Here is a 14,299-nt window from a genome sequence, read left to right on the forward strand (position 1 = left end):
AGACCCAAGCGAGAAAAAATAATTACATGATGCACGATACAAATGCAATATCACAACATAACCCATCACGTCAAAACGATTAGTTGCGTCCCTTGGCTTGGACTCTCTTGCTCTTGCCGGGTCGCTTTGCGCCACCCTTCATCTTCTTAGCGGAGAAGTTGCTCAGATCACCACTAGACGCGGCATCACCGCTCTTAGCATGGCGCTTCTTGCCACCGAATCCGAACTTGGCGTCCTTCTTCTGGCGCTTGTTGCCACCGGGGCCATCACCACGGCTACGCTTCTTGTCGGGCTGGGTAGCCTCATCAATGGCAATGTCGAACATATCATTGGCGTCATCAGTAGGAGCAGAGCCATCAGCCTTGCGCTCTGTGTGAAAACTCAGGTTAGCAACTGCGAAACTCATAGAAAGATATCAAAAGCAAGGCAAGGTGAAAACATACTCTTCTTGAGGGTGTTGATTTTCTCCAACATCTCGCGCTTCTCCTTGTGTCGCTGCTGCAACTTGGAGTTCTGGACTTGCTTGCCGAACTTCTTAAGATCACGCTGGCGGCGCGCCTCAGCGGAAGCCTTCTTGCCAGCAGCCTCTTCGTAAAGCTTCTTCTTGATCAAGGCCATGTGCTCGTCGTTCTTCACCATCTCCGCGAAGTAATCACCCGGCCGCGTGAAGGGAATGCCATCCTTCTTCAGCAGACCACGGGCCTGGGTAGCAGCAACCTGGCAGACCTTGTAGAAGGCCAATTCACGGTTCAGATCGTCATTGGCGTCTTCGATCTCGATCGGCTCTTTCGAGACTAGGGAGTTGTGCTCTGAGAATGGGGTCTGGGGGCCGATGAAAGAAATGCGCTTGAGGGCGGAGAGGATAGCGGCAGAGTTGTTGATTGTCAAACGTTGGTGGGGAACGACATCCTCGCGCTCGTCTTCATCAAGGTCGGAGAGTGGGATGTCTTCTTCCTCTTCCTCCTCCTCATCTTCCATCTCCTCGTCCTGGTCGACCTCCTCCTCTTCTTCCTCTTCGGCGTCAGAGCTGGCGACCTTCTCTTCCTCCTTCTTCTCCTCCTCCACGACCTTGTCCTCGGGAGCGGCAGAAGTCTTCTTAGCCTTCTTTTTTTCCGCGGCCTTGATCAATTTCTTCTGCTTCTCGGCGTCGAAATCACGGCCCTTGTGGGCATCGAGAGCCTGGAGTAACTTGCTGCGTTTGCCCATTGTTGCTTTGTGTTAAAATACAAAGAGGAATTTGTATTTTGGGTAATGTGAAAGGAATTGAAAAGAGAAAAGCAACTTGCTATCAAACCCGCATCAGAGAATCCACGGGATTTTTTTGAAATTGCGCTAGCCCTGATCTGGCTAGCCCCACCGATAAGACTACACTAGTCCACACATAGCAATATCCCGGAAATACACATGATCCGGATTCCTTATCGTGTCCACCGCCCTGTCAACGGTCTCTCGACTCTACATACCTCCAAACAGTCTGTACAGTGCATACATAGTCTCACAATGGTCGACGATTCCAAATCTCCTTCTCCAGAAAAGCTCTCTTCCCTACCAGAGGGCGAGTCTCTTCTATCCCAACCGGTACATACCTTCTACAAGCTCCAACCCCACTTGTCGCTCCTACTAACTAAATGCCCTCAGAACTCCGATGCCCAAGGCCAGCTCACCGCAGCTGTGGACGATCTACTCAATGAACTCCAAAGCAAATTCGACGCCGTCTCTACAGAGATGTTCGGCAAATGTGAGTCCCTGCCTCAATCATCCTCCACCATCACCGCCAATACATCTTCATACCTGTGACTACGAACTAATCTATGGTTATGCGCAGTGGATGACATGACCAAGCGCCTTGATGAGCTCGAGGCGTCTCTAACTGCAGCTGCGGGAGCTGGCGCCCCGAGTCCGACAAAATAAATATGAACGCCTTTTATCCATACTCGGGCTTTGTGCATTCTTTTTCACGTGGCGTTTTTGGCGGAGAGCAATGAGCGCTGCATTTTTTTGGCCTGTCCAGCTCTGCTGAACCTTGTACCAATAGCCCAGCACATACTTTACTTATGGCATGCATGATGCTTTCTGGGGGTGTGCATTGAATGGCCGTGTGGCATGAGCACATTGACATGTGTCTGGACATGATACTTATGCTTTTACGATTTCATAGATACCCTACAATCAAACGAGGATACTCGTGCAGAAGAATCAAGTTTCTTTATTTACTTGCATGGATCTAGTTCATAATCACGTTTTTGAAAAGGTAAGAGGCACCGAGGTTGGTACTCAATTCGTAAAATATACAGCGTCAAGCCAACATTTCGCTAATTTCGTATACAATTCAATACATTTCCATCGAACCAATGCCTTCTAGCAGCCCCGATCCTCAATCTAGAATCACAGTGACTAGAGCCTTAAGCCAAAAATCCAGGAGGGAAAAACACAAAGATCTAGAAATAGCAATGAGAAACACTTAAAGCTCATCATGCCTCTCCTCACCAACAAAGCGGCTGAGAATGTTGCTGCGAGAGAGAATGTCATCCAGCTTCTCGGGAGCCGAGCCACCCTTAGCCAGGACCTTGCGGAGGCGAGTGAGCTCCTTGACAGCGTAACCCTCGTTCTTGCTCAGCTTCTCCGCAGCCTTGACATAGTACTCAGCGTACTTATCGGGAAGACCATTGGCAGCCTTCTTAACCTCAGTCACCAGCTTGTCGAGCTTCTTCGCCGCGACGTTCTCAGCAACGATCTCGTCGAGAGCAGCGATGGTGCCAGCCAAGCTGTTAAGACCGCCACCAACGGCACGGTGTGTACCAGCCTTCTCGTTGATGAACTTGACAAAGGCCTCCTCGGAACGTGGGCCGGAGTACGGCTCGGGCTCGGTGGAGCCCTTGGGGAAGAACTTGATGGTGGGGAATCCGGTGACACCCTGTTCCTTGGAGAGGGCGCGGGAGTTCTCAGCTTCGGCGTCGACCTTGGCGATGACAACGCCGGACTCGAGGGCGAAGTCGTTGGCGAGGGTTTCCCAGGTAGGAGCAAGGGTCTTGCAGTCTGAAAGGACGGAACAATTAGTAAATATAATCCATGAGTAGACCAAACTAGATCAGAGACGGGTCAATTAGGGAATAAACTCACGTCCACACCACGGCGCAGTGAAAGCGACCAGCACATCCTTGTCGCCACCAACAACAGTCTTGAAAGAAGCATCGTTCAACATCTCAACCTTGCTAACCTCCTTCTGCGCGGCATGGGGCTTGATGCCGGTCTTCTCGGTGATGAAGGCGGACAAGCTCTCGAGATCACGAGCACCCTTGTACTCCTCAGGCTTATCGCTCTTTCCATCGAACCACTTGACAGTAGGGAAGCCCTGGATACCGAAGCGCTTGCCGAGCGAGCGGTTCTCGTCGGCGTCAACCTTGGCGATGGTGACCTTGTCTTCGGCGAAGAGGAAGGTCTGCGCAAGTTCTTCATAGATGGGGGCGAGGGTCTTGCAGTGGCCGCACCAAGGAGCGAAGAATTCGACCAGTGCGGGCTTGCCGGTCAGGACGACTTCGTCAAAGTTGGTGGGGAGTAGGTCTTTCACTACGGAGCCTGCAGTGGCGAAGCCACTGAGGGCTGAGAGGGCTCCGACGAGCAGGTAGCTCAAGCGTGTCATTGTGTATATGGATTGTGTGAGTATACCGGGTGGAAGTAATTCACAAAGAAATGTGGATGACGGAGTTAAAGCTCGGGGGAGGCGATGACAAACAAAGCCGAAGAGGCCACTTGGTGCCTCCACACTGCAGATCACATCCATCTACTACTTCCAAGCTACGATATGACATATACACCTATGCTATATTATTATTCTGCTTTTGGGTGGTATCGAGTTTTTTCGTTTTCTTTTTTGTCTCTGTTGCTACCTGGGTAGTTAGTAATACACTGGAGAGTTGTCGGTATCGCATTTCCTTGGGCATCGGAGCTGTTGGCATAAACTTCAATTGCAAGCGCTTAACCCAGAATCCCCGTGGTTGATTGGTGGCAAAGCTTGCCCATATCATCGTCTCTCTGCCAGCCATTTGTTTGCGTCTTCCCAGAACTTTGCTTCCTTGAACTCCTTGCCCGTACTCTGTGTGCCTGCGTAAACCTATCTTGAGAATCAGCTTTTGGTCGGTATTCAATATTCAACAGGCAATACGAACCGCATCCCACAGCTTGAATGCCAAATCCAAGTTTCCAATAAAGCTCTCGCTGTGTTGGAACCATTCCTTGCCCTTCGCCTTCACATCCGCTCGGGCCTCGGGCGATGTCGGATTTGCCTGTAGTGGCAGGTCGTCGAGGTAAGTTCGAACCGCAATTCCAAGTCCACAGTCGTTATCATCAATAAACGGCAGCCTAAGAAACACACGTTAGAACAACATCCAGATCCAGCATAGCTAGTCTAGAAGGAACATACTTGATAGCCATCTCAGTCCAGTCTTTGCGGTCCCGATCAGCGTCACCACTGAGCAGCAGACTAGCCAGTACCACCTCAACCAGATTCCTCAGTGCAGAGCGCACCTCGGAAATCAAAGAGCGGTAGCAAAGAAGCTGACGGCTCAGAGGTCCAGAATATCCAATGCTCTTGTGCTGAAGCTTGGCAACGCATGCAACACGCGAAACCAGCATATTGAAGGTCTTGTCGTCTTCTGATCCTCTCATGGGACCGCCAGATACATGTGAAAACCAGTGCTTGGTGTTAAGGAGACCCAGGCGGATCATCTCAATAGCAATGAATATAGATTCCTCCAGGTTATCCGAAGGCTCGATACCTGATAATGCCTGCACTAGACACTGGCCCCACGGAGTGAGCTTGTGCTTGTCGTCAACATATCCACGCAGTTGCAGGAAGCGCCACATAACATTGGATAAGATATCCTCCTGCGATGAAAGGACCTTTGGAAGCTGTTAGTTATCGTAAGCAACGTCAAATCTATGGGTAAACTTACAGGTGTTTCTTTATTAGCAAATGACTTGGAGACAAAGTCAGAGTCACTTAAGCTCTGAACGGCAAACTTAAAGGATCCACGAGGCGCCTGAAGCTTCTTGATACTTTCGGGGAATTGTTCTCCATGAATCTTCCAGGAATGGATGGTGTCCTTGACTGATGGGATGCCCTTGAGGTTGATCGTCCGCTCTGAGCTCTCATCGAACCACGGGCGGATCCGAATAACTTTCGTTTGATAGAATCGGTGAAGCGAGTTTGCTAGAAGACAAATAGATTGAGTGCGGACAGGTGTCAAAATTTCACCCACGAGCTGGCGGTAAATCTCGGTGTCTTCGGTACCCAGCGGCAGCGAGATGCGAACTTCACCAGTTGTGAGGAAGTTGGGTACATCAGCTCCAATGATACCTTTAGAGAGATAAAAGTACAGCTCCTCCGGGAGACGCTGCCCGATAAGCTCATGCATATCCGACGAGGTATTATCTGGATCCATTGGACCCACTCGACCTTCCACGTCAATATAGACATGGTGCTTCACAATCATATACGCTCGCTTATACAGGTCTGCGTATTGAAGCTCCTGCATACGGCGATCCTCTTCAAATTGGGCGCACAGTGTCAATGCACTGCGTCCAGCTGCGTTGAACATCGGCAACGCATCACGAATGGTGGGGCTCTTGCCGGGGTAAGCAGGGTTCTCAAAAAGTGGGAGGGATCGCAGGAAGGGGGAGCCCAATAGTAAACAGAAATCCAGGAATTGTTCATTGGAAAGTCGACCCAACTCCTCCTGACAGGTTTGCTTCGTGATCCAGAAGAATTGCGCGGGCTCGGTGTCGATACGTGTGACTAGCTTGTCAATGTCAAACAAGAGGGCTTCGGAGGGGGCAAAAACGGCATCGACCACGGGATTGCTACCACGGGCGAGGTAAGAAAGCTATTTAGAGAAATTGGTTAGCACTTGGCGATCCAACCATGGCGCATAAGGTAGCCACTCACCTGAGCCGCGGCGCTGTAGGGCGCTACGATGAATTCGACTCCGTTCTGGGTTAAAATCCGTTGCAGGAACTTGAAGAGGGTCTCCGGGGGCGGGGTGCCTGGGGATTCGATGTCAGCGATTGTTGGGAAGCTTCGCTGTGCGCAATGGAAACGATAAAGGCCCGCGAGGTCCACTACGGGGGAGATATGAAGATAGGGATAGTAAGTGATCATACCAGCACTGCTGAAGGCGTCGACTACCTGGTCTGCCTGTTGCTGGTCGTAAAGGTCCCAAGCTTGTTCGAATGAGCGCGACGCTGCGGGCTGGGTGCGCTGCTCCTTCTTGCCGAATTCCAACCCATTGAAGACAAAGATAGTGGCGACACCAAGGTTCTTGAAAGTCTGCAGTTCCTTCTCGATGTTTGTCCTCAAGGCGAATGGAAATCCGCCTAGTGCGCCTAGAAGCGCTTCCCGGGTTGACTGGTTCACGAGGTGTTGGTTGATGTAGTGCGACGCATCGATGCCAACAACGGCACCCTTCAATGCTGAGAGGGGCAGGGACTGGGTGCGGCCAACGACCCATTCATCGAGAGGACGGACTAGTCAAGATAAAAGATTAGCTGGTGCGATTGTGGATTGTGGAGCTATGTTGCGTACTCGGCATGGTTCTGGAGCTGTCTGTCACGGGCTGAAAGCACGGCAACGCCGGGCATCAAAGCCCGAAGGTGGAAACAAGAGGTGATATCAAAGGTAAGAGATCAAAAGCTCCGTATTCCGGATATGATGAATCGGACCTGGGATTGTTTGGATTTTCGGAATGGGGGAGAGCGAGATCACGAGGGGGGGGAAGGCGGAGTTTGGAGTTGGCCCTTTTGTTTTTTTGCCTTTTAACGCATCACAGTGTCGCTTGTCTCAACCACTTCTTTTTAGTTTTTGATATTTTATCTGATCTTTGATTTAGTTATTTCATGTTCAGCTGTCTAGATTCAGGTCCTTGTTTATCTCCCTAGAAGAACGTACGGCTTATAATGAAGTCATCCCTATATGAATAGAAACACAGTCCCACAACACAAATCCACAATGTAATATAGTATACTATTAAAGTATATAACCATTTTCAATGTCTATATATAATGTCGACATTATCTTACTAAGTATCATCAGGCATATTTATAATATCTAAATCCACCAGGTCTATAAGCGGGGACAATGACACATCGGCGGGGTCCCAAGGCCATTCTTCTCAGGTCGGATATCGCCTGAGCTCGGAAACCCAGAAAACGGACTGGAACCGGCTATTAAACAAGAAATTGGATTGGTTGGATCCGATTTGATTATCGGGATATTGAAGATACACAATAGGCCCAATCATATGTGCACTAATAGTGATTTCAACCCCATCGTCAACTATATATTCACGACCTTGAACCCTAACCTCTAGGCAACCCATTTCTTATCTACTCTTCAAAATGGCAGACACTACAGTCCCAATTGAGCTTCCTGTCATTGACATCTCGAATCCCCATGACCCCGCCGTGGGCAAGGCCATGCTGGATGCCGCTGCAAAGTATGGCTTTCTATATGTCAACAGCAAAGGAACGGATTTCACCGTGAAGGATGTGGACCATGCGTTCGGATTGGTAAGACTTGCACTGTGACAGATCGACATATATATGTACGTATCTAACCGTCCCTATAGTCAAAGAAGTTCTTTGCGTCTCCCGCAGAGGAGAAGGAGACATGTCGGATCCAGCAGAATGTTTGTAATAAGACTGAAGGCAAGCAAACACATGCAATCTAACTCCGATATCTATAGAACCATGGCTGGTCTGGAATGCATACAGAAACTCTCGACCCGGAGCATCAGCGGGTAGGTCATTGGCTCTGACTCACCAGTTCCCTGGCATAGAGTATGAAGACTGACATTAGATATGACAAACTGATAGACTGGTGACTTCAAAGAGTATGAAACACCCATATCTCCCCAGCCCTAAAATAATCCCAGCCATGAGCTAACCACCCAACCAGAGCTATGAACTTCGGCGACTTCAAAGACGGCAAAGCCCAACAGCCTCTACCGCCATCCCTAAGCCCCCACGAAGCAGAGATCAACGACTTCGGCGAACTATGCAACAAAACCTGCACCCGAATCCTCACTCTACTAGCTTTAGGTCTAGAGGTACGTAACCCAACCAGATCTATATACCCACCAGCACCATCCCCCCTATGTAATATATACCAACCAACCCAGATCCCAGAAGACTTCTTCACAACCCGGCACGACCCAGCCACAGGCTCAACAGGCAGCATCCTCCGGTACCTCTACTACCCCTCAATCTTCTCCCCAACAACAGCAGCCTACAAGCACGACAAGGACGTGCGAGCCGGCGCCCACTCCGACTACGGCAGCATAACCCTTCTCTTCCAGCGTCCCGGCCAACCAGGTCTCGAGATCCTAACACCCGAGGGTAGCTGGGCGCCCGTTCCCATCGTGCCTGGCACCGCAGCCGAAGCCGAGGGATACCCGTTCCCGCCTATCTTGGTGAATATTGGGGATTTGCTGAGTTATTGGACGGATGGACTGTTGAAGTCGACGGTGCATCGTGTTGTGTTCCCGCTTGCTGAGCAGCGGAGCCCGAATCCGCAGGATCGGTATACGTTGGTTTATTTCTGTCATCCGGTCGACGAGACGGAGTTGGTGCCTGTTCCTAGTGGGATTGTTGGTGCGCATCGGGAGCGGACTGGGGGTGTTCCTGCTGATGGGAGGGTTGGGTTTGGGGGTGGAGCGGGACATTTGGTGCCTGGGAAGAGGCCTTTGACGGCGCATGAACATCTCATGTCGAGGTTGGAGGCTACGTATGGGTTCACCAAGGATGAGTGAGGGTTCATATCTAGGTAGTGAGTTAGGTATTAGAGGGGTTCGATGTGTGGCGCTCTGATAAGCTTGGATTACCGACTGAATGTAGGTTACAGGCCACTGAGTAAATGTGAAGTGTCATTCGCGAGACTGGGAATAAATTATAAACGCCTGTGCCGTTGTGGCAAAGTGCAAAGGCACAAAAAGACAGGTCCTCCGGACATAAATCAGAATCATAGATGGGATGTGCACCAGAATGAAATGCTTCAGATGACCATAACACGGCCTAAGTTATCGGCAATGATGCCCATCTACTGACATAGGAAACTCGTGACAGCGCAATTAGTTATGTGAGAAAACAGATTGGCCCCAAAAAAAAAAACGTAAAAAGGCAAAGGGAATATTGCCTCTGATGAGGAGGTTAGAATGAGATGTACAGTCATGAGAAATGGTCAAATGTGGATATGAGCAATAAAAAAAAAGGGCTCGTAAATGAGGGCCCCACGACAATGAACCAAGACGAAGGCAAGCTGTGCGAGAAATGGGAATATGAAAAGCTAGACATGTAAAAGGTATCTTCGGGTCGAAATGGAAACGCCGCCAGATTCTGAAATGCCATGCACGAGAGAAACCTTGGAACAGAATGGAAGGGAGACGCAAGACGGATATGACGCTATGCGAGCCGGTATGCATGGAAATCAAAATGAAACTCCTCTGGGGTCATCGGGTCGTATCAAGGGGTGGTGTGGCACCAGTGCCGGTGATATACCCACGCGGATTTCTGGCAGTCTTTGCTGCAGTATTTGGTGCGTCGGCAACGCCGACACTTGGCGAACTGGCGCTGGAACTCTTCCCACTTGCCGCACTTGTAATAGGCGCATTGGCGGATGCCACCTCTCGCCTCATCCTTGCGGCAGAGGTTTCTCATGACCACGCACGCCCAGTATTGCATGTCCTTAGAGTGATGCCGGACAGTAAACTTCTCCACCAGGGGGAAGATGTTGACATCGTCAGGAAGCAAGTACTCGTCTTCCTCCTCAGCCATATCAATTGGCGAAGAGGGGTCGGCGTTCTCATCTAAAAGATGGAGTTCGCGATCAATCTTCAACTTAGGGACAAGGTGGGATGACTGGAAGTATGATCGGAGGTTGCAGTATTTGGAGACATATGCTAGTAGCTGAAGGGACATCAGGACATCCTCATCACGAGGCATGGTCGTCAAGACTCCTTGGGCTGCGGGAGCATTGCGGTCACGAAGATACAACGCGTAGGGGCTAGGAGCGAGAGTAGGAGAATTAGGATTGTTGGTGGCTTGTGTAGGAGAGAGACCCAGTCCGCCGTTGGCCTGTGTGTTGCCGTTATTTATGATGCTGCCGTCGACAGTCGAACGATGAGTGATGTTGAAAGTCTCCACCTCCGGGCCGCCTTCTTCAGAGGGATCAGTGACGGTCAGATCATGAGCGGTAGAGACATCGTCTAGCATTGTTGTTTCCCGCTCGTTAACACTGTCAAGTTCCATCCGGTTCGGAAGTCCAACGATGGTTTCGGCGGGTTGTCCCATAGCGCTATCATCTCCCATAGTCAAATCTTCGCCATTGGCATCATCTGATTCGCCGGACGCTGACTGTTGCTGACGGATGGAAGGACGTTGTCGGGCGGCGATTGTTTGGGGAAGGCTGCGAGGCTGTGAGTGGAGGGGGCCACTTGGGGTGGTCGGAGAGTCGGGTTGCGAAACAATCCCAGTCTGCAAACCGGGAAGCATGCTAGGAAGACGCTCGGCGTCACGGACAGGACGTAGTCCGAATCCATCTGTGGTATCCATGGAGGGAACAGCCGTGGCAAGAGGCTGCATTGACCGCAGACGAATGCTAGCACGTGGGAACCGCCCATCGTTGAGCCGGTGATTATGGGTTTCTTGGCCAAATGTACTACGCTCCGGGGGGGATGTCATAGGGACACGAGGAGGAGATGTGATATCCATGGCATCGGAGTCGTTAGGCTGGCTGTCTTGGTAAAAAGGCCGGGGGATTTCGATACTCGGGGGAGGAGCTTGTCGACGTGGTTGGTGTGACTCGATCTGTGGGTGTGACTCGGTCTGGGTATCTGCATCCATAGGGGTGGGAGTGGAGACATCTCGGCTGGCGGTGGGCTTTGACCTGGAAGACGCCTGTCTCTCGGAATCGGGATCGTTGCGCGACCGCACCTTATCCACCACTTTGATGTAGTTGTTGAGAATGGTGGCAATGACGGGGACCATATCGGCTTCCACCACTCTGGTTCTCACACCCTCGGAACCCCGCACGCCGATATTGACAACACATTGGAAGGCGAGGCTCCATTTCCACATTTCCATCAAATCTTTGCTCCGACCTTCTTTGAGGATGCATACTAGTCGTTCGATACCGCCATCGACGGTCAGAATATCCCGAATCCGAGCGGACGAAGTTGTGAGGTATGCAAGATGGTTGAGAGAGTTGATGAGCGGTAAAGTCGATGTGCAATCAAGGGCACGACGGTCATAGAGGGTGGTGGTGATGTTGACCGAGGCCTTATTCACATTGGGGATGCTAAAATTGACTTCCCGCATGATGAATGAACCACAGCGGAGATGTGACGAAAGAGCGAGAGGATTAAATGTGGTATCGATCGATGCAAGATGGCCAGAAATGGATCAAATGCAAAAAAAGATGAGGACCTTTGATGTGGAATTCCCAGAATAGGATGATGCCCACTGCGGATCAGGAACTCGCGCTGATAGGAATCAATCCAAAGACATCAGGTCAATGAAGAGGTAATAGGTAGGAGATGAAATACCCAATGACCAGAAGGGGCGAAAGGGTCAAGACTCAAGAGAGGCAGAGGCTAAGGAACGGGGGGGGAGGGAAGGGGGAGAAATGAAAGAGAGACCAAATGCAAGATGCAATGAGACGATAGATTCGTCTACGTATTCGATAGAGATGGGTTTGTCGATGGAGGGGAAGAAGAGAGAAAGAGGAAGTTTGCGAAGGCAAAAGCGGAGAGTGTCAGGTGCCTCCTTAATATTACCAAATATGGGTTTCGCTGTACCCGAATGTATTTTGGCGCCACCTGGGAATTACCTTTTCCACTTTCCTTTTATTTTTAGTTATACTGACTATATTTATTTCTTTGAGGGTTCTATATCTTATTTTTCTACATCGAATTGCATATGCCTATCGAATCATTTGGGTACATCGGGAGTTGCCACAATAAAAATTACATATTCTTCACATACCATTACATTGCCACATCGGTTCATTTCTGTCAGATCGAAATATGTATGTTGTACATTGTACGTATGCCCTCGAGAGACGATCGTTACCAAACTCTCTAGGTTATGCCGCCTAATATGACAGACGACACCACGAGCGGAGCTGTAGATCTTGAGCAATGACCATCAGAATCCACCAATGACTCAGATGAACTATTTGAATAGCTTCGGCCTTTTGTCCTGACTAGAAGAAGCTCGGTCCGAATTCCCCACAGATAGAGTAGCCGTTTATATTTGCTGTCTCTAGAATCCTTAGTGTGATAGATCGGCACCAGAAATGAGTTGTGTTACATCTAAATGTTATTAAAGTCAACAGCCTAAGACGACTAATGACCAGGTCTCGAGATCAAATAAAGTATCTAAATGCTGATTTTGTATATTGAAGCTGGCCATTGCACATTCCCGGAGTATGATATACATTCCGTCCCCATTGATCAATATAAATGAACCATTTTGAATAGTCCAAATGGATCTCGTGGAAACGGCCCGCGTAACAGAATCTTGAAAATATTCCGTCTGGTCTGGACCTTCTAACCCCTGGCTACACCTATAATGTACTGTAATATTCAAGTGCCCCCATCGACCTTTCTGATAGTCCTTGACGCCGTTTCATCAGCCCTAAACAGGGTAGTTTATTTTGAGAATTTTAAACTTAGCAACAGACAATTATCAGCAACTTACTGAGGACCAATCGAATATCCCCGCAGTGATAACATTGGCCCCCAAGGACCTCTATCACATCTTGACAGGGTTTACACGCGCTTGCGACTCTGTGGCGCACAGACGGAGAGCTAAGATTAGAACACCTGCGAACTGCCGGGAGTCCATATCCGCCTGTTTGCACCTTGAACTCTTTGTGGAGTTGTGGGGTTTCAGTCTGTTTGTTTCATCTCATAAAACCAGGGCTCTAAAGGAAACTAGTAAGCAATAGCGGCTACGTCGGTTAGGGAGGAGTAATACATTGTACAAAGTAGACCCCTGTCCCAGATCAATCCCAGCCCCCACTGGACTAGTTTGGTTCTAACGGTCCTCGACATTTGGTGCCGAGCCCCATTAGCAAATTTCAAATTCGGATTGTATTCAGCATTTAGTTATCGGTTCACAACCGGCAGGGGTCTTGGGTGGTTCGACTTGATAAAGGTGCTTGTGTGAACTATGGGAGTTCGTTTAGTACTAGCGAGGTCCACTTGTGCCTTGTGCATACCTAGTACATTTATATTCGTTCTGACCGTCTCGGTTATAGAAAAGGGGCAGCTCAGCCCATCGCATATGACCCCTTTGCTATAAACAGTCGAATTTGATTGCCAAAGTATAGCGAGGTATGAAAGGCGCCCTCCCTATGGCAAAGCAAGAGATGATCATGCAATAGATTCCCGGGGAATTTTCAATGGGCTGTATTAGGCTTTTAATTTTCCCCCTGGAATACAATGTACTATCCGGAGTCTTTTGTAACATGTCTTCCAACATCCGTTGATATGCAAATATCTTATTTCATAGCTGGCGAGTACGACTACCTTTGAGACATTGTTTTATTGAGCCACCGGTACACTTCCGTGTAAGGAGTTAAAACTGCGAGTTGAACCTGTGTTCACAGCATACTGACACCGACAGCGTGCCTTTTGAAACTTATACACACTCATGGTACATCGACTTCTGATCGTCTGCTTGAGTAACCAGAGAGACGACATCTACTCAGGAGTAAATCTAAGCCATGCATAATGCACGTGATAGTGACATACATCATCCCCTCAAGAACAGGAAAAGGTCAGAACTTGGTAGACTTCTACGTGCTACGGGCCTGAAGCTGGTCGTCGTCAGCAGAGCCCCATGGATAGCTCGAAATCGTTTCTGAGATAAGCTCCATCATGTCGTTCTCGAATCGGAAGATCCAGTGCAGGGATTTGGGTGTATCGCATGATATGACGCAAAATATAACTGGTTCTGCTGGAGTTCGGCTGAAGCTCATCCCTGATTATCCATGGGTGGCTTATATCAACAGTATACGGCGAGATCCATTCCAGACTCCAATCCCAGTAAGCGTCATGACTCAAATAATCTATTAGACTCTCGATCATCTCGGTGCTGGCAAGTGCCTTGCAGCCCCGAGCTGAGACGAGTTCACCCCTTTGGTCGGGGGTTTGGATCATGACTGTACGTACAGACTAAACCATGCTAGGCCGACAGATAATCATGGCTTTAAGACCAATGGATTTTTACCAAGAGAGGGGGT

General features: G+C 49.5%; 6 protein-coding genes across 6 annotated transcripts; 2 read left to right on the top strand and 4 right to left on the bottom strand.

Annotated features, from left to right (window-relative positions):
* Nucleotides 1-79: 79 nt before the first annotated feature.
* On the bottom strand, nt 80-1,206 carry N7517_010788 (EBP2 family rRNA-processing protein; the record flags this gene model as incomplete). The annotated part of the gene is made up of 2 exons (XM_056728511.1): nt 80-369; nt 444-1,206. 2 exons carry the CDS (start codon nt 1,204-1,206, stop codon nt 80-82), a joined length of 1,053 nt encoding a protein of 350 aa, XP_056574326.1.
* A 294-nt stretch (nt 1,207-1,500) lies between these two features.
* Nucleotides 1,501-1,911, top strand: N7517_010789 (heat shock factor-binding 1 family protein; the record flags this gene model as incomplete). The annotated part of the gene is made up of 3 exons (XM_056728512.1): nt 1,501-1,578; nt 1,639-1,738; nt 1,826-1,911. The coding sequence occupies 3 exons, from the start codon at nt 1,501-1,503 to the stop codon at nt 1,909-1,911; spliced, it is 264 nt and encodes an 87-aa protein (XP_056574327.1).
* Nucleotides 1,912-2,461: 550 nt separating this feature from the next.
* N7517_010790 (protein disulfide isomerase family protein) lies at nt 2,462-3,640 on the bottom strand (the record flags this gene model as incomplete). The annotated part of the gene is made up of 2 exons (XM_056728513.1): nt 2,462-3,036; nt 3,121-3,640. 2 exons carry the CDS (start codon nt 3,638-3,640, stop codon nt 2,462-2,464), a joined length of 1,095 nt encoding a protein of 364 aa, XP_056574328.1.
* Nucleotides 3,641-4,021: 381 nt separating this feature from the next.
* Nucleotides 4,022-6,587, bottom strand: N7517_010791 (MKT1 family protein; the record flags this gene model as incomplete). Its single annotated transcript, XM_056728514.1, has 7 exons — nt 4,022-4,111; nt 4,167-4,359; nt 4,421-4,899; nt 4,953-5,882; nt 5,945-6,042; nt 6,160-6,522; nt 6,581-6,587. 7 exons carry the CDS (start codon nt 6,585-6,587, stop codon nt 4,022-4,024), a joined length of 2,160 nt encoding a protein of 719 aa, XP_056574329.1.
* Nucleotides 6,588-7,392: 805 nt separating this feature from the next.
* N7517_010792 (uncharacterized protein) lies at nt 7,393-8,804 on the top strand (the record flags this gene model as incomplete). The annotated part of the gene is made up of 6 exons (XM_056728515.1): nt 7,393-7,563; nt 7,623-7,682; nt 7,740-7,793; nt 7,870-7,886; nt 7,952-8,102; nt 8,175-8,804. 6 exons carry the CDS (start codon nt 7,393-7,395, stop codon nt 8,802-8,804), a joined length of 1,083 nt encoding a protein of 360 aa, XP_056574330.1.
* Nucleotides 8,805-9,513: 709 nt separating this feature from the next.
* On the bottom strand, nt 9,514-11,367 carry samB (MYND-type zinc finger protein MUB1; the record flags this gene model as incomplete). The annotated part of the gene is made up of 1 exon (XM_056728516.1): nt 9,514-11,367. The coding sequence occupies one exon, from the start codon at nt 11,365-11,367 to the stop codon at nt 9,514-9,516; it is 1,854 nt and encodes a 617-aa protein (XP_056574331.1).
* Nucleotides 11,368-14,299: the final 2,932 nt, after the last annotated feature.

The sequence above is a fragment of the Penicillium concentricum genome (assembly GCF_028827145.1).
Source record: "Penicillium concentricum strain IBT 3081 chromosome Unknown utg000006l_segment0_segment0, whole genome shotgun sequence".
Taxonomy (NCBI): domain Eukaryota; kingdom Fungi; phylum Ascomycota; class Eurotiomycetes; order Eurotiales; family Aspergillaceae; genus Penicillium; species Penicillium concentricum.